Source organism: Amborella trichopoda, chromosome 9 (genome assembly GCF_054954075.1).
Source record: "Amborella trichopoda isolate Santa Cruz 75 chromosome 9, AtrichopodaSantaCruz75HAP2 v2.0, whole genome shotgun sequence".
NCBI classification, from domain to species: domain Eukaryota; kingdom Viridiplantae; phylum Streptophyta; class Magnoliopsida; order Amborellales; family Amborellaceae; genus Amborella; species Amborella trichopoda.
Genome location: NC_142344.1, coordinates 15,321,671 through 15,342,721, shown reverse-complemented (window position 1 = coordinate 15,342,721; position 21,051 = coordinate 15,321,671). Strand labels below are relative to the sequence as shown.

Here is a 21,051-nt window from a genome sequence, read left to right as displayed (position 1 = left end):
ATTTCTTTTAGTCTGTCTATACTTCGTATACGTCTGAATTTTATATACAGTTTGTAAGAGTTTGCATTAGTTTGTCTGTACTTTGTGGCTTACAGTTTGTAATCATATACTTTGTTTAATACAGTTTGAAGTTTATACGTTTGTCTCAGATGTTTGAATATATTTAGCATGCAGTTTAAAATCTTATTCAGTGTAAAAATTGGAGATTTTAACTATGCTCAATGGTTTGTTATTGATATCGCAATCATACCCCTTCTTTGCATAATCCTTTTTATTCTAAATTATTATAAAATTCTGCAAGAACTTATTAAATATAATAGTCTCATATTTACATACCTCATTTAGAACATCTCCACCTTATACTGTTATAGAAAAGGATCGTACTGTAGATCCTGGGCGTTTTGGTATCAGAGCTAAACAGTAAAACTGTCTAAACAGTAGAACTGTGCAAACAGTTAAGTTGTAACAAACAGCAATACTGTTCTTAAACAGTAAACTGTAAGAGGTAAAAGTTACATTGTTACTGTAGAAACCTACTTAAATTTACATCTAAGAAAGTTGGTCCGAGAGTTAAGACAAGAGACGAAAGGACAAGTCTAGGCAAAGTACCCGCCAAGGCCAGGAAGAGCCGCTTAGGGGAACACGCTAGACCCTTGATCGTCCAGATTGTCATTATCCGCAACCTACAGATGGCAAATTAATTAGGAATCTTAAAGGTAATAATGCAACTTCATCTCAAACACTAAGAGTGAAAAATAAGGAACAGTTTATAATAAATGACATTGGAATATTCCCAAGGTACCAATAACAGATATTTACCATAAAGGATCATTTAAATTTAAAATGGGTTATGCCATAAAAACAGTAGAAGAAAGCTTGTCTGTTACACCGAATCAGGAAGTCTTTCAACTACTATCCAAAAAAGTTATTGAAAAACATAAGGAAAATCATTACAAATATTTACACATTGGCCTTATTCAAATAGCCATTAAACCTTTAACCCGATTAGGGTTAAACACTTCAGTGCTTGTATGCTTAAGAGATACAAGACACAATAATTTCACTGATTCACTCCTAGGCATGGTTGAATCCAGCCTATGTAGTGGACCAATATATTTTAACTGTTTTTTGAACTTTTCAGTATCTTTAACTGACCCAAATATCTTATATATACTATCAATAAATCTGAAAACCCATGGATTCAATATGATACATGGCTCCCAGAATTTAGCCATAGTATACAAAATATATTATAAAGTAATGAATACCCTTTGTCCTAATATTATGAGAATGGATCAAAAAGATCAAACCATATTATTTCAAACAAATATGGAAAAATCCCATACTATTGTACCGAAAACAATCAAATGGTCAGATATTGTTTTACCACAATCTTGGGCATTACAACATGCAAATCAACCCCAAGGAGTACCAAGTCATAATATTCAAAATCAAATTATTAAGCATCCAGATGGAAATATTGAAATAAAATTCCAACAATCTCAAATACAGGATGATATAAATGTGAATAGGAAAAGAAATAAAAACCCAATAATACCAAGTATAAAATCTTGTTCTACTACTCCTGATGTCATTATACTACCTCCTCCTTCTCAATCTTCTTCTTCCAGAACAATACCTTACTCAGATTTACAATTTCAAGGGACAAGAAGAACAGCGGATCATGTTGTTCTCCCTACATACACTCCTGAGCCAAGGATAGAAGAATTCCAAATATTAACCTTACAAATCGAGGATAATATAGAAGATAATAATAATAATTCTGATATATATACTGAGGAACAAATGGCAGTATATTTAGCAGCAAAATTAGAAAGGAAATCAGAAAGAAAGAAGAAGAAAATCAATACTAATTATATTAAGCAAGATTATATGTCAAATGAAAATAAACATATAAGATAATGGTATCTTGCAACAGTACCATTAAAAATAAGAGACTTATTACAAGCAAAATATAATAAATTTCTCAAAAAAGAAAGAGAAACAAAAGGATACTTTATATGGTTAAAAGAAAAATATCAAGATAAAATTAATATTCCTTCATTTGATAATCTCCAAACTTTGGAAGAAAAAACCTATATTAGCACAGATGGCACTACTACTGCTAGTACACATCCTCCTGAAAAGAGCATAATACTTAAAGGAGTCACTCCATCAAATAAAGGAGAACAACCTCAATCTTTATATGATATCATTGCTACTCCATATAAAGTCTTACCCAAAGAACTTGGTAAGAAACAAGAGTTAATCCCCCATATTGTGGAATAAAATAATTATACCAATTTATATATGCAATCTTTAGGAAAACAGGCAGAAAGAATAGAAAGACTAGTGTCTAAGGAAAAAATAACTCCTCCTCCTAAAGCAGTTTGAACCACCTCCAGAATTAAATAAAAATAAATTTCATATTGGAGACAATAATAATTCCTTAATGGATCAATTAATAGCCAAACTAGCTCAGCTAGATATTAAAGGAATACCATCTCCCAAACTTACTATTGCTACACCAAATATACCTGAATCTTCAGACAAAGGCAAAGCTAAAATCCCAGAGCATGAGACAATGATGCTCCAAGAAGAACAAATAATAGAAGATACTATCCAAAATCAAAAAAATGCATTTATGGATACCACTTCTATGAATTTGGAAAGAATAACTTATGGAAAAAATTGGAAACCAATTACTGCCCTTCCATATCATAAAAGACCTATATCTGTTGATATCCAACTTGAAGAAGATGCTATACAACAAGTAGTATCATACTCAGGAAGTTCAATAGTCAATTGGACAATAGATGGTTTATCTGAATTGAAGATTTTAGATGTCATGAGACATATGACAATGTTTGCCTCTGCAAATAAAATGGCAGGCAACCCAGATCAAAAGGTTGCAAAAGCAATAGTTAATGGATTCACTGGCTGGTTAAGAAGATGGTGGGATTTCTATGTAGATGATGAAACAAAAAGTAGAATCCTCACCAATACTCGACAAAGGACCGCCAGAAATGAACAAAATCAAGAAATAATTTATACGGAAAGTGATGCCATAAATACTTGAATATATACCATTACACTTCACTTTGTAGGCAGTAGAGCACTGTTAGCAGCAAGATCAGAGGAGCTGCTCTCCAATCTTCGCTGTCCTACATTATCTCATTATAAATGGTATAAATGAGACTCCAAGTATAACCGATTGGCTTAACCCTTTAACCATAATAAAAGGTGTATTAATAAAAAACTTGGTGATTTTTGTGAACAATTTGGATATTACCTTGATAGAAAAAATATGCCTGAAAAACTCTATAAGAAAAAGAGAAAATATAAACATGACAAATATAAATCCAAATCTAAGAAAGTCTATAAACAATACAAAAAATCTAAAAGAAAACTTATAAATAACTTATAAATAAATTCTCTCCCAACACAAAACATAAAAGAAAACTTCCAGTATGTTATAAGTGTGGCAAGGTTGGTCATTATAAACATCAATGTAAATTAAAAAAGAAAATAGAATCATTACATTTGGATGATACAGTAAAAACGAAATTATACAATATAATCAAATTATGATGATACATCTTCAGATTCTTCCTCCGATTCTCATATAGACAATATACATGATAAACATCATTCATTATTTTCTGAAATTCTGATGGAGCATTTTTTAAACCGAAAGGCATGACATTCCATTCGTATTGACCAAATGGGACATTAAAGGCTGTTTTATACTTATCTTGTTCTTGAATCTGTATTTACCAATATCCAGACTTCATATCAAATTTAGAGAAGATACAAGCATTAGCAACTCTATCTAATAGATCTTTTTTATTAGGGATAGGATATCTAATCCATCTTAAAACTTTATTAAGAGATTTATTATTGATAACTAGTCGAGGAACTCCTCGTTCTTTTTCAGCATTTTTATTAACATAAAAGGCTGCACAGCTCCAAGGTGAGGAGCTTGGTCTTATTAACTTTTTTATTTGAAGATCCTTGATTTCTTTGCGACACATATCAAGTAGGATAGTATTCATCTGTATGGGTCTAGCTTTTGTAGGTCTTTGGCTTTCATCAAAACCTGGTGCATATGGTAGACTAATACTATGCTTTTTTCTTTCCCAAAAAGCATTGGGATGCTCACTGCATATAGAAGTTTCTATTTGTTTTTGTATGCCTTCAATTTTTTGTTGAATAAGAAGATTGTTTATTTGTTCTTAGATATGCTTATATTTCATTTCTTGCATTAATGTACAAAGGAATTTTTCTTTATTTTGTAAATGGCTTTTGACATTATTTATTTCCTTTAATTTGGGTTTATGTATAAAGTCAAAGTGTATTGGTACATTTTGATAATTAGAAGATATTCCTGCTTGATCTATTGTCAATGGATATAAAAGGGTAAGGAATGGGACTCCAAGTATAACCGATTGGCTTAACCCTTTAACCATAATAAAATGTGTATTAATACATTGATGATTATTACAAACAGAAGCATTTGATAATTTATAATTTATAAACAATCTACTTCCATCTGCTGTATTCATTATATGAGTTGTCTTATCAAAATATTTTGAAGGTACTAGACCTTCATTAATACAATTAAGGTCAGCGCCTGAGTCTATTAAGGCTGAAGTTTCAAAACTATAATACTATGCTTTTTTCTTTCCTAAAAAGCATTGGGATGCTTACTGCATATAGAAGTTTCTATTTATTTTTGTATGCTTTCAATTTTTTGTTGAATCAGAGGATTGTTTATTTGTTCTTCGATATGCTTATATTTCATTTCTTGCTTTAATGAACAAAGGAATTTTTCTTTATTTTTTAATTGGCTTTTGACATTATTTGTTTCTTTTAATTTGGGTTTATGTATAAAGTCAAGGTGTATTGGTACATTTTGATAATTAGAAGATATTCCATCTTGATCTATTGTCAATGGATATGTTTTTTCCTAAGTCTTTCCTTGAATTTTTCAGCAAATAAATATGGTAGACCAGCTATGAATTTCTCTTTCCAGTGGTCTAGTTGACAATCTTCTCGTATTAATAATCGTGAGAAAAATACATCTTTATACCATTTATAATGAGATAATGTAGGACAGTGAAGACTGAAGAGCAAATCCTCTGATCTTGCTGCTAACAGTGCTCTACTGCCTACAAAGTGAAGTGTAATGGTATATATTCAAGTATTTGCGGCATCACTTTCCGTATAAATTATTTCTTGATTTTGTTCATTTCTGGCGGTCCATTATCTAGTATTGGTGAGGATTCTATTTTTTGTTTCATCATCTACATAGAAATCCCACCATCCTCTTAACCAGCCAGTGAATCCATTAACTATTGCTTTTGCAACCTCTTGATCTGGGTTGCCTGCCATTTTATTTGCAGAGGCAAACATTGTCATATGTCTCATGACATCTAAAATCTTCAATTCAGATAAACCATCTATTGTCCAATTGACTATTGACCTTCTTGAGTATGATACTACTTATTGTATAACATCTTCTTCAAGTTGGATATCAACAGGTGTAGGTCTTTTATTATATGGAAGGGCAGTAATTGGTTTCCAATTTTTTCCATAAGTTATTCTGTCCAGATTCATAGGAGTGGTATCCATAAATGCATTTTCTTGATTTTGGATAGTATCTTCTATTATTGGTTCTTCTTGGAGCATCATTGTCTCATGCTCTGAGATTTTAGCTTTGCCTTTGTCTGAAGATTCAGGTATATTTGGTGTAGGAATAGTAAGTTTGGGAGATGGTATTCCTTTAATATCTAGCTGAGCTAGTTTGGCTATTAATTGATCCATTAAGGATTTATTATTGTCTCCAATATGAAATTTATTTTTATTTAATTCTAGAGGTGGTTTGAACAAAACTACTTTAGGAGGAGAAGGAGTTATTTTCTCCTTAGACACTAGTCTTTCTATTCTTTTTGCCTTTTTTCCTAAAGATTGCATATATAAATTGGTGTAATTATTTTGTTCCACAATATGGGGGATTAACTCTTGTTTCTTACCAAGTTCTTTGAGTAAGACTTTATATGGAGTAGCAATGACATCATATAAAGATTGAGGTTGTTCTCCTTTATTTGATGGAGTGACTCTCTTAAGTATTATGCTTTTCAGGAGGATGTGTACTAGCAGTAGTAGTTCCATCTGTGCTAATAGAGGTTTTTTCTTTCAAAGTTTGGAGATTATCAAACGAAGGAATGATAATTTAAAGTATCCTTTTGTTTCTCTTTCTTTTTTGAGAAATTTATTATATTTTTCTTGTAATAAGTCTCTTATTTTTAATGGTACTGTTGCAAGATACCATTCTCTTATATGTTTATTTTCATTTGACATATAATCTTGCTTAATATAATTAGTATTGATTTTCTTCTTCTTTCTCTCTGATTTCCTTTTTAATTTGGCTGCTAAATATGCTGCCATTTGTTCCTCAGTATATATATCAGAATTATTATTATTATCTTCTATATTATCCTCAATTTGTAAGGTTAATATTTGGAATTCTTCTATCCTTGGCTCAGGAGTGTAGGTAGGGAGAACAACATGATCCGCTGTTCTTCTTGTCCCTTGAAATTGTAAATCTGAGTAAGGTATTGTATGGGAAGAAGAAGATTGAGAAGGAGGAGGTAGTATATTGACACCAGGAGTAGTAGAACAAGATTTTATACTTGGTATTATTGGGTTTTTATTTCTTTTCCTATTCACATTTATATCATCCTGTATTTGAGATTGTTGGAATTTTATTTCAATATTTCCATCTGGATGCTCAATAATTTGATTTTGAATATTATGACTTGGTACTCCTTGGGGTTGATTTGCATGTTGCAATGCCCAAGATTGTGGTAAAACAATATCTGACCATTTGATTGTTTTCGGTACAATAGTATGGGATTTTTCCATATTTGTTTGAAATAATATGGTTTGATCTTTTTGATCCATTCTCATAATATTAGGACAAAGGGTATTCATTACTTTATAATATATTCTGTATACTATGGCTAAATTCTGGGAGCCATGTATCATATTGAATCCATGGGTTTTCAGATTTATTGATAGTATATGTAAGATATTTGGGTCAGTCAAAGATACTGAAAAGTTCGAAAAACAGTTAAAATATATTGGTCCAGTACATAGGCTGGATTCAACCATGCCTAGGAGTGAATCAGTGAAATTATTGTGTCTTGTATCTCTTAGGCATACAAGCACTGAAGTGTTTAACCCTAATCGGGTTAAAGGTTTAATGGCTATTTGAATAAGGCCAGTGTGTAAATATTTGTAATGATTTTCCTTATGCTTTTCAATAACTTTTTTGGATAGTAGTTGAAAGTCTTCCTGATTCTGCGTAACAGACAAGCTTTCTTCTACTGTTTTTATGGCATAACCTATTTTAAATTTAAATGATCCTTTATGGTAAATATCTGTTATTGGTACTTTGGGAATATTCCAATTCTTAATGTGATCTTCAATGTCATTTATTATAATCTGTTCCTCATTTTTCACTCTTAGTGTTTGAGATGAAGTTGCATTATTACCTTGAAGATTCCTAATTAAATTTGCCATCTGTAGGTTGCAGATAATGACAATCTGGACGATCAAGGGTCCAGCGTGTTCCCCTAAGCGGCTCTTCCTGGCCTTGGCGGGTACTTTGCCTAGACTTGTCCTTTCGTCGCTTGTCTTAACTCTCGGACCAACTTTCTTAGATGTAAATTTAAATAGGTTTCTACAGTAACAATGTAACTTTTACCTCTTATAGTTTACTGTTTAAGAACAGTATTGCTGTTTATTACAACTTAACTGTTTGCACAGTTCTACTGTTTAGACAGTTTTACCGTTTGGCTCTGATACCAAAACGCCCAGGATCTACAGTACGATCCTTTTCTATAACAGTATAAGGTGTAGATGTTCTAAATGAGGTATGTAAATATGAGACTATTATATTTAATAAGTTCTTGCAGAATTTTATAATAATTTAGAATAAAAAGGATTATGCTAAGAAGGGGTATGATTGAGATATCAATAACAAACCATTGAGCATAGTTAAAATCTCCAATTTTTGCACTGAATAAGATTTTAAACTGCATGCTAAATATATTCAAACATCTGAGACAAACGTATAAACTTCAAACTGTACTAAACAAACTATATGATTACAAACTGTAAGCCACAAAGTACAGACAAACTAATGCAAACTCTTACAAACTGTATATAAAGTACAGACGTATACAAAGTATAGACAGACTAAAAGAAATGTTGAAAACAGACAAAAAAACAGTAGGCTTACTGTTTACAGATGCAGTAACTGGAAAATAGTATCCATGGTTGCGAACAATATGAAGGAAGAGAGTTAATATTACAGTCACACATATTAAAAACTAGAGAAGAGAGATAGAACCTGGTATTTGATTATGGAGCTATGAAGGTCAGGATAGCTCTTGATTGTTGCTATACTTTATCTTCATGGACGAAAGAGTAGAGAGAAAAATAAAATGAAAGGGCGGAGCAGAGAGGAGCAGAGATGAGCCGAGAGGAGCAGAGAGGAGAGGAGTAGAGAGGAGAGGAGCAGAGAGAAGTAGAGAGTGAGGAGTGAGCGACCTCTACCCAATGAAGGTGAAGAGGCCCCTTTTTATAAGGGAGATTGCTTCATGAGCAAGCAAAGAAAGAGGAAGAGGACAAAGGCTCGAAAGTGATGCTGACAAAAGGATGGGACCAAAGGACAAAAAACAAAAATAAAAAAAGGAAAACGCATCTGTGTAAAGTGTTTCTCTTGTCACTTATGATTATGGCTACAGTGCTTTTTTAGTGGCTACAGTAACTTTTCTAGATTATGTGCAAGTGGCTACAGTGACTTTTTTTTACTACATGTAAGTGGTGGCATCTTCTTTTGGCGTTTGTCGATGAGGGCATCTTCTTTTGGCGTTTATGTCGGTGAGGGCATCATCTTTTGGCGTATATGTCGATGAAGGCATCTTCTCTTGTTTGTGATGATAGGATAAAGAGGATAAAGGAATCTTTGGAATATTCTGTTGATGGTGACAGTGCCGCTGATATTTGTCAAGGTCTCTGGCTAAATTCATCCGGATCATCTTCTTCTGGATCTGTTTCATCATCCGGATCTGTTGTAGGAAGGTGCAAGTACTGATTGGTGTGTAAGGGTGAAGATTGTACAATTTCTTCAGAAGAAATTGGTTTTCTTCCTACTTCAGAAGAAATTGTTGCTCTAAGGCTTTCTTTGAGGCATTGGGGTTGGACTAGAGCATATTTCTCAAATAGGTTGGGAAATCAAAAGAGGTGTTGGCAGTATTTGGGCTTGGTTGGTATATAGGTGTTTGCTGAGGTATCCTTTTGTGTGTGATTGTTGTGGGATCCATATTGAAGATGTCCCACCATTTTACAGAGATAGTTTTTCCCAGTCGGGGAATATAGGTATAGTCAGAAGTATTATTGACTGAGATAGTATACTCCCATTTCATAATCCATGGGATTTGATACAAGGCCATGAAGTATAGGTGAATATCAGTGGTATTATCAATATTATTGTATTCTACGAATTGTTCCTGCACTGTTTTGAAAGCAGGAGGTAAGATTGAAGATGTTGAGCCCCACACTAAGAACCAGTTTTTAAACCATGTGGGAAATCTTTCAAAAATAGGTAGCCGGAGCTGTATGTACCAGCTGTGTGTGTTATTTGGATTTTGGTAGTAAAAAAACTTATGCCAGGCTTCAATATATTCGGCATACTTATAGTATTTATAAGAGAAATCTGGGTTGTGCAGTTTCTTTCCTTGCGCGGGATTACAACCCCACTCATCATAGGAAAGTAGTTTTTTGATTTGAACCTTTGAGTATGCAATGACTCTGGTGTTTTGCTGGTAATAATGGACAACGGAAAGGGATCCCGTTTCCATAAGAATGGCTTCATAGTACTCTCTGGTTTTTACACCATTGGTTGGATTTAGGTGATTGAGCAAATATAATGGAGCAAGTTTTATCGAATCTGTATTGATGTGTTGTTCATCAATAGTAATGTCTATGAGATAAGCTCGTTCAATATATGAGGATCTGGGTATATTAGGTCTTGAAGCAGACTTAGACTAGGCTGGAGAATATATGCGATTTGAAGCATTTGCTTCGGGATAGGTTATTTGATGCATAGGAGAGTGTGAAGGTGAACGGATTGCCAAAGGCGAAGGTTCTCCTTCGAATGGTATTATATTGGTCATTGGGCGTTTGTCGTGGCGAGAATTGCTACGAGAACCCATTATAGGTGTAGGTGAAAATGTAACATTATTATTATTTCTATTTTCTTCGAACAGCTGTAGTGCAAGGACACGGGTGACTCTTCGTCGTTGCTGTCAGTGTTGCCCCCTGCAAAAATTCACGGGTTAAGAAATCAGACAAGGCATTGGAAGACACAGGAAGGTGTTCGATGGTAAAATCAAAGGCGGATAGTATAGCCTGCCAGCGAGCACATATTTGTTTGGAAACTAAATTTTGAACATCTTTTTACAAAATATCTTTGGCTGCTTTGCAATCAGTTCGTATAAAAAATGATTGATTAAGAATGTCACTCTGAAATTTTGTGACACAATGAACAATGGCTAATAATTCTTTTTTAACCATTGAATAATTTTTCTGTGTAGGATTCCAAGCTTTAGAAGTATACCTGAGTAGTTGTTCTTCGTTCTCAATTCGTTGTTTGAGAATACCACCCAAGCCTATATCAGAGGCGTCGCATTCTATAATTTTGAACGCAGTAGGATGAGGAAGAGAAAGGCAAACAAGAGTTTTTACCTTTTGTTTGATTATTTGTACTGGTCGAGTATGGATATTTGTCCATGGTGGAAGATTCTTTTTTAGTCTATCATATAAAAGTTTAGAATCGATGGCAAGATTAGGATAAAAATCACTAACATAATTTAAACATCCTAAGAACCGTTGAAGGTTTTTCTTATCAAGTATTTGATCAGGAAATTTATCAGCAAATTGAATTGATCTATCAATGGGAATAATTGTGCTATAGTGGATCATGTGTCCTAGAAACCTAATATTGGTTTTGAATAAAGTAATCTTTTTAACTGATACAACTAATCCAGCATTTTCGACTGCATTGATAAAAGTATGAATATGTTTAATATGTTAATCTATAGATTCAGAGAAGATCAAAACATCATCAATATAAACAATCATGAAATGATGATAAGTATTGAAAACATCATTCATTATTTTCTGAAATTCCGATGGAGCATTTTTTAAACCGAAAGGCATGACATTCCATTCGTATTGACCAAATGGGACATTAAAAGTTGTTTTATATTTATCTTGTTCTTGAATCTGTATTTGCCAATATCCAGACTTCATATCAAATTTAGAGAAGATACAAGCATTAGCAACTCTATCTAATAGATCTTTTTTATTAGGGATAGGATATCTAATCCATCTTAAAATTTTATTAAGAGGTTTATAATTGATAACTAGTCGAGGAACTCGTCGTTCTTTTTTAGCATTTTTATTAACATAAAAGACTGCACAGCTCCAAGGTGAGGAGCTTGGTCTTATTAACTTTTTTATTTGAAGATCCTTGATTTCTTTGCGACACATATCAAGTAGGATAGTATTCATCTGTATGGGTCTAGTTTTTGTACGTATTTGACTTTCATCAAAACCTGGTGCATATGGTAGACTAATACTATGCTTTTTTCTTTCCCAAAAAGCATTGGGATGCTCACTGCATATAGAAGTTTCTATTTGTTTTTGTATGCTTTCAATTTTTTGTTGAATCAGAAGATTGTTTATTTGTTCTTCGATATGCTTATATTTCATTTCTTGCTTTAATGTACAAAGGAATTTTTCTTTATTTTGTAATTGGCTTTTGACATTATTTATTTCCTTTAATTTGGGTTTATGTATAAAGTCAAAGTGTATTGGTACATTTTGATAATTAGAAGATATTCCTGCTTGATCTATTGTCAATGGATATAAAAGGGTAAGGAATGGGACTCCAAGTATAACCGATTGGCTTAACCCTTTAACCATAATAAAAGGTGTATTAATACATTGATGATTATTACAAACAGAAGCATTTGATAATTTATAATTTATAAACAATCTACTTCCATCTGCTGTATTCAATATTTGAGTTGTCTTATCAAAATATTTTGAAGGTACTAGACCTTCATTAATACAATTAAGGTCAGCGCTTGAGTCTATTAAGGCTAAAGTTTCAAAACTATATTCTTTTGCAACTATAATTTTGACTTGGACAAACCATTTTTGAATTATGATTTTATCTATTAAATTGACTGAATTAATAGTTACCAGATAAGGTTTCTTTTCTGATGTTTCTGGAATTTCTTCTGGTTCTTCCATTATGATTTGATCAAAATCTATTTCATCTGTATCTGTATCTTGTGGAGATACTTGTTGTAATTCTAAAAGTTTATTTCTATTTTTTAATTGACATATTTCTTTCTTAATTTCTTTGATTTCTTGTTTTAAATCCGAAATTGAAGGTTCTTTTTGTTGAGAAGTATGTTGTTTACTTACTCTCTTCATTATTGAAGCAAAATTGTATTCATCAGGAGATTTATTGATGGGGGGTGTTTTTGCTTTATTTTTGGTTATCGAAATGAATTGAGTAATTACAGATCTTTTTTCATCTGGATCAGTAATTTTTTCAATAATATCTAAGATGAAATTATCTTCTTGGGTAAGTGTATGAAGATTATGTGAAGGTATGGGACAGCTACAATCATTATCTTTTATTGGAATGGATGATTCCGAGTCTGTTGATGTATTGGAAGAGTCAAATGAGTCTGTCCATAACAGATCATTATATCCAAATTGTTCACAAAAATCACCAAGTTCTTTACGCTTTGTGATTTGTTGTTTATCCAATTGTTTTTTAAGTTTCATATCTGTGCATAAGGCTAAGCCTTCAGCACATATTTCTGCTGAAAGTTCTAGTGTATAAGATGAATATATAACGATTCCATTATGTTTTTTCCTAAGTCTTTCCTTGACATTTTCAGCAAATAAATATGGTACACCAGCTATGAATTTCTCTTTCCAGTGGTCTAGTTGACAGTCTTCTCGTATTAATAATCGTGAGAAAAATACATCTTTATACCATTTATAATGAGATAATGTAGGACAGCGAAGATTGCAGAGCAGATCCTCTGATCTTGCTGCTAACAGTGCTGTACTGCCTACAAAGTGAAGTGTAATGGTATATATTAAAGTATTTACGGCATCACTTTCCGTATAAATAATTTCTTGATTTTGTTCATTTCTGGCAGTCCATTGTCTAGTATTGGTGAGGATTCTATTTTTTGTTTCATCATCTATAAAGAAATCCCACCATCCTCTTAACCAGCCAGTGCATCCATTAACTATCGCTTTTGCAACCTCTTGATCTGGGTTGCCTGCCATTTTATTTGCAGAGGCAAACATTGTCATATGTCTCATGACATCTAAAATCTTCAATTCAGATAAACCATCTATTGTCCAATTGACTATTGACCTTCCTAAGTTTGATACTACTTGTTGTATAGCATCTTCTTCAAGTTGGATATCAACAGGTGTAGGTCTTTTATGATATGGAAGGGCAGTAATTGGTTTCCAATTTTTTCCTTAAGTTATTCTGTCCAGATTCGTAGGAGTGGTATCCATAAATGCATTTTCTTGATTTTGGATAGTATCATCTATTATTGGTTCTTCTTGGAGCATCATTGTCTCATGCTCTGGGATTTTAGCTTTGCCTTTGTCTGAAGATTCAGGTACATTTGGTGTAGGAATAGTAAGTTTGGGAGATGGTATTCCTTTAATATCTAGATGAGCTAGTTTGGCTATTAATTGATCCATTAAGGATTTATTATTGTCTCCAATATGAAAATTATTTTTATTTAATTTTGGAGGTGGTTTGAACAAAATTGCTTTAGGAAGAGAAGGAGTTATTTTTTCCTTAGACACTAGTCTTTCTATTCTTTCTGCCTGTTTTCCTAAAGATTGCATATATAAATTGGTATAATTATTTTGTTCCACAATATGGGAGATTAACTCTTGTTTCTTACCAAGTTTTTTGGGTAAGACTTTATATGGAGTAGCAATGATATCATATAAAGATTGAGGTGATTCTTCTTTATTTGATGGAGTGACTCCTTTAAGTATTATGCTTTTTTCAAAAGGATGTGTACTATCAGTAGTAGTTCCATCTGTGCTAATATACGTTTTTTCTTCCAAAGTTCCTTTTGTTTCTCTTTCTTTTTATAGAAATTTATTATATTTTGCTTGTAATAAGTCTCTTATTTTTAATGGTACTGTTGCAAGATACCATTCTCTTATATGTTTATTTTCATTTGACATATAATCTTGCTTAATATAATTAATATTGATTTTCTTCTTCTTTCTTTCTGATTTCCTTTCTAATTTGGCTGCTAAATATGCTGCCATTTGTTCCTCAGTATATATATCAGAATTATTATTATTATCTTCTATATTATCCTCGATTTGTAAGGTTAATATTTGGAATTCTTCTATCCCTGGTTCAGGAGTGTATGTAGGGAGAATAACATGATCCGCTGTTCTTCTTGTCCCTTGAAATTGTAAATCTGAGTAAGGTATTGTTTGGGAAGAAGAAGATTGAGAAGGATGAGGTAGTATAATGACATCAGGAGTAGTAGAACAAGATTTTATACTTGGTATTATTGGGTTTTTATTTCTTTTCCTATTCACATTTATATCATCCTGTATTTGAGATTGTTGGAATTTTATTTCAATATTTCCATCTGGATGCTCAATAATTTGATTTTGAATATTATGACTTGGTACTCGTTGAGGTTGATTTGCATGTTGCAATGCCCAAGATTGTGGTAAAACAATATCTGACCATTTGATTGTTTTCGGTACAATAGTATAGGATTTTTCCATATTTGTTTGAAATAATATGGTTTGATCTTTTTGATCCATTCTCATAATATTAGGACAAAGGGTATTCATTACTTTATAATATATTCTGTATACTATGGCTAAATTCTGGGAGCCATGTATCATATTGAATCCATGGGTTTTCAGATTTATTGATAGTATATCTAAGATATTTAGGTTAGTTAAAGATACTGAAAAGTTCGAAGAACAGTTAAAATATATTGGTCCAGTACATAGGCTGGATTCAACCATGCCTAGGAGTGAATCAGTAAAATTATTGTGTCTTGTATCTCTTAGGCATACAAGCACTGATATGTTTAACCCTAATCGGGTTAAAGGTTTAATGGCTATTTGAATAAGGCCAATGTGTAAATATTTGTAATGATTTTCATTATGTTTTTCAATAACTTTTTTGGATAGTAGTTGAAAGTCTTCCTGATTCTGTGTAACAGACAAGCTTTCTTCTGCTGTTTTTATGGCATAACCCATTTTAAATTTAAATGATCCTTTATGGTAAATATCTGTTATTGGTACTTTGGGAATATTCCAATTCTTAATGTGATCTTCAATGTCATTTATTATAATCTGTTCCTCATTTTTCACTCTTAGTGTTTGAGATGAAGTTGCATTATTACCTTTAAGATTCCTAATTAAATTTGTCATCTGTAGGTTGCGGATAATGACAATCTGGACGATCAAGGGTCCAGCGTGTTCCCCTAAGCGGCTCTTCCTGGCTTTGGCGGGTACTTTACCTAGACTTGTCCTTTCGTCTCTTGTCTTAACTTTCGGACCAACTTTCTTAGATGTAAATTTAAGTAGGTTTCTACAGTAACAATGTAACTTTTACCTCTTACAGTTTACTAATTAAGAACAGTATTGTCATTTGTTACAGTTTAACTGTTTGCACAGTTCTACTGTTTAGACAATTTTACTGTTTGGCTCTGATACCAAAATTTCTTGATTTTGTTCATTTTTGGAGGTCCATTGTCTAGTATTGGTGAGGATTCTATTTTTTGTTTCATCATCTACATAGAAATCCCACCATCCTCTTAACCAGCCAGTGAATCCATTAACTATTGCTTTTTTACCAAGTTCTTTTGGTAAGACTTTATATGGAGTAGCAATGATATCATATAAAGATTGAAGTGGTTCTCCTTTATTTGATGGAGTGACTCCTTTAAGTATTATGCTCTTTTCAGGAAGACGTGTACTAGCAGTAGTAGTTCCATCTGTGCTAATATAGGTTTTTTCTTCCAAAGTTTGGAGATTACCAAATGAAGGAATATTAATTTAATCTTGATATTTTTCTTTTAACCATATAAAGTATCATTTTGTTTCTCTTTCTTTTTTGAGAATCTTTCTTTTTTGAGAAATTTATTATATTTTGCTTGTAATAAGTCTCTTACTTTTAATGGTACTGTTGCAAGATACCATTATCTTATATGTTTATTTTCATTTGACATATTATCTTACTTAATATAATTAGTATTGATTTTCTTCTTCTTTCTCTCTGATTTCTTTTCTAATTTGGCTGCTAAATATGCTGCCATTTGTTCCTCAGTATATATATATCAGAATTATTATTATTATCTTTTATATTATCCTCGATTTGTAAGGTTAATATTTGGAATTCTTCTATCCTTGGCTCAGGAGTGTATGTAGGGAGAACAACATGATCCGCTGTTCTTCTTGTCCCTTGAAATTGTAAATCTGAGTAAGGTATTGTTTGGGAAGAAGAAGATTGAGAAGGAGGAGGTAGTATAATGACATCGGGAGTAGTAGAACAAGATTTTCTACTTGGTATTATTGGGTTTTTATTTTTTTTCCTATTCAAATTTATATCATCCTGTATTTGAGATTGTTGGAATTTTATTTCAATATTTCCATCTGGATGCTCAATAATTTGATTTGGAATATTATGACTTGGTACTCCTTGGGGTTGATTAGCATGTTGCAATGCCGAAGATTGTGGTAAAACAATATCTGACCATTTGATTGTTTTCGGTACAATAGTATGGGATTTTTCCATATTTGTTTGAAATAATATGGTTTGATCTTTTTGATCCATTCTCATAATATTAGGACAAAGGGTATTCATTACTTTATAATATAGATGCCATAAATACTTTAATATATACCATTACACTTCAGTTTGTAGGCAGTACAGCACTGTTAGCAGCAAGATCAGAAGATCTGCTCTCCAATATTCGCTGTCCTACATTATCTCATTATAAATGGTATAAAGATGTATTTTTTTCACGATTATTAATACGAAAGTCAACTAGACCACTGGAAAGAGAAATTCATAGCTGGTCTACCATATTTATTTGCTGAAAAAGTCAAGGAAAGACTTAGGAAAAAACATAATGGAATCATTATATATTCATCTTATACACTTGGAGAACTTTCAGCAGAAATATGTGCTGAAGGCTTAGCCTTATGCACAAATATGAAACTTAAAAAACAATTGGATAAACAACAAATCACAAAGCGTAAAGAACTTGGTGATTATGTTGAACAATTTGGATATTACCTTGATAGAAAAAATATGCCTGAAAAACTCTATAAGAAAAAGAAAAATTATAAACATGACAAATATAAATCCAAATCTAATAAAGTCCATAAACAATAAAAAAAATCTACAAGAAAACTTATAAATAAATTCTCTCCCAACACAAAACATAAAAGAAAACTTCCAGTATGTTATAAGTGTGGCAAGGTTGGTCATTATAAACATCAATGTAAATTAAAAAAGAAAATAGAATCATTACATTTGGATGATACAGTAAAAACGAAATTATACAATATAATCAATTATGATGATACATCTTCAGTTGCTTCCTCCGATTCTCATATAGACAATATACATGATAATGATCTGTTATGGACAGACTCATCTGACTCTTCCAATACATCAACAGACTCGGAATCATCCATTCCAATAAAAGATAATGATTGTAGCTATCTCATACCTTCACATAATCTTCATACACTTACCCAAGAAGATAATTTCATCTTAGATATTATTGAAAAAATTACTGATCCAGATGAAAAAAGATCTGTAATTACTCAATTCATTTCGATAACCAAAAATAAAGCAAAAACACCTCCCATCAATAAATCTCCTGATGAATACAATTTTGCTTCAATAATGAAGAGAGTAAGTGAACAACATACTTCTCAACAAAAAGAACCTTCAATTTCTGATTTAAAACAAGAAATCAAAGAAATTAAGAAAGAAATATGTCAATTAAAAAATAGAATTAAAATTTTAGAATTACAACAAGTATCTCCACAAGATACAGATACAGATGAAATAGATTTTGATCAAATCATAATGGAAGAACCAGAAGAAATTCCAAAAACATCAGAAAAGAAACCTTATCCGGTAATATCATCATAATTGATTATATTGTATAATTTTGTTTTTACTGTATCATCCAAATGTAATGATTCTATTTTCTTTTTTAATTTACATTTATGTTTATAATGACCAACCTTGCCACACTTATAACATACTGGAAGGTTTCTTTTATGTTTTGTGTTGGGAGAGAATTTATTTATAAGTTATTTATAAGTTTTCTTTTAGATTTTTTGTATTGTTTATAGACTTTCTTAGATTTGGATTTATATTTGTCATGTTTATATTTTTTCTTTTTCTTATAGAGTTTTTCAGGCATATTTTTTCTATCAAGGTAATATCCAAATTGTTCACAAAAATCACCAAGTTCTTTATTAATACACCTTTTATTATGGTTAAAGGGTTAAGCCAATCGGTTATACTTAGAGTCTCATTCCTTACCCTTTTATATCCATTGACAATAGATCAAGCATGAATATCTTCTAATTATCAAAATGTACCAATACACTTTGACTTTATACATAAACCCAAATTAAAAGAAATAAATAATGTCAAAAGCCAATTACAAAGTAAAGAAAAATTCCTTTGTACATTAAAGCAAGAAATGAAATATAAGCATATCGAAGAACAAATAAACAATCCTCTGATTCAACAAAAAATTGAAAGCATACAAAAACAAATAGAAACTTCTATATGCAGTGAGCATCCCAATGCTTTTTGGGAAAGAAAAAAGCATAGTATTAGTCTACCATATGCACCAGGTTTTGATGAAAGCCAAATACCTACAAAAGCTAGACCCATACAGATGAATACTATCCTACTTGATATGTGTCGCAAAGAAATCAAGGATCTTCAAAAAAATAATGTCAAAAGCCAATTACAAAATAAAGAAAAATTCCTTTGTATATTAAAGCAAGAAATGAAATATAAGCATATCGGAGAACAAATAAACAATCCTCTGATTCAACAAAAAATTGAAAGCATACAAAAACAAATAGAAACTTCTATATGCAGTGAGCATCCCAATGCTTTTTGGGAAAAAAAAAAAGCATAGTATTAGTCTACCATATGCACCAGGTTTTGATGAAAGCCAAATACTTACAAAAGCTAGACCCATACAGATGAATACTATCCTACTTGATATGTGTCGCAAAGAAATCAAGGATCTTCAAATAAAAAAGTTAATAAGACCAAGCTTCTCACTTTGGAGCTGTGCAGCATTTTATGTTAATAAAAATGCTGAAAAAGAACGACGAGTTCCTCGACTAGTTATCAATTATAAACCTCTTAATAAAGTTTTAAAATGGATTAGATATCATATCCCTAATAAAAAAGATCTATTAGATAGAGTTGCTAATGCTTGTATCTTCTCTAAATTTGATATGAAGTCTGGATATTGGCAAATACATATTCAAGAACAAGATAAATATAAAACAGCCTTTAATGTCCCATTTGGTCAATACGAATGGAATGTCATGCCTTTCGGTTTAAAAAATGCTCCATCAGAATTTCATAAAATAATGAATGATGTTTTCAATACTTATCATCATTTCATGATTGTTTATATTGATGATGTTTTGATCTTCTCTGAATCTATAGATCAACATATTAAACATATTCATACTTTTATCAATGCAGTCCAAAATGCTGGATTGGTTGTATCAGCTAAAAAGATTACTTTATTCAAAACCAATATTAGGTTTCTAGGACACATGATCCACCATGGCACAATTATTCCCATTGATAGATCAATTCAATTTGCTGGTAAGTTTCCTGATCAAATACTTGATAAGAAAAACCTTCAACGGTTCTTAGGATGTTTAAATTATGTTAGTGATTTTTATCCTAATCTTGCCATCGATTCCAAACCTTTATGATAAACTCAAAAAGAATCTTCCACCATAGACAAATATCCATACTCGAGCAGTACAAATAATCAAACAAAAGGTAAAAACTCTTGTTTGCTTTTCTCCTCCTCATCCTACTGCGTTCAAAATTATTTTGTTCCACAATATGGGGGATTAACTCTTGTTTCTTACCAAGTTCTTTGGGTAAGACTTTATATGGAGTAGCAATGATATCATATAAAGATTGAGGTGGTTCTCCTTTATTTGATGGAGTGACGCCTTTAAGTATTATGCTCTTTTCAGGAAGATGTGTACTAGCAGTAGTAGTTCCATCTGTGCTAATATAGGTTTTTTCTTCCAAAGTTTGGAGATTACCAAATGAAGGAATATTAATTTTATCTTGATATTTTTCTTTTAACCATATAAAGTATCCTTTTGTTTCTCTTTCTTTTTTGAGAAATTTATTATATTTTGCTTGTAATAAGTCTCTTATTTTTAATGGTACTGTTGCAAGATACCATTCTCTTATATGTTTATTTTCATTTGACATATAATCTTGCTTAATATAATTAGTATTGATTTTCTTCTTTTTTCTTTCTGATTTCCTTTCTAATTTGGCTGCTAAATATGCTGCCATTTGTTCCTCAGTATATATATCAGAATTATTATTATTATCTTCTATATTATCCTCGATTTGTAAGGTTAATATTTGGAATTCTTCTATCCTTGGATCAGGAGTGTATGTAGGGAGAACAACATGATCCGCTGTTCTTCTTGTCCCTTGAAATTGTAAATCTGAGTAAGGTATTGTTTGGGAAGAAGAAGATTGATCAAATACTTGATAAGAAAAACCTTCAACGGTTCTTAGGATGTTTAAATTATGTTAGTGATTTT

General features: G+C 31.7%; 1 protein-coding gene across 2 annotated transcripts in view; it reads right to left on the bottom strand.

The window, feature by feature from the left end:
* Positions 1 to 310: 310 nt before the first annotated feature.
* Positions 311 to 21,051, bottom strand: part of LOC110008565 (uncharacterized) — a 42,182-nt gene continuing 21,441 nt past the window's right edge. Inside the window, exon 5 of one of the 2 annotated variants that reach the window (XM_088846530.1) lies at positions 311 to 683. In XM_088846530.1, the coding sequence (XP_088702656.1) occupies positions 633 to 683 (51 nt within the window). In that variant the 3' untranslated portion in view covers positions 311 to 632. The remainder of the gene's footprint in view (positions 684 to 21,051) is intronic. The other variant, XM_088846533.1, reaches the window with a different exon arrangement.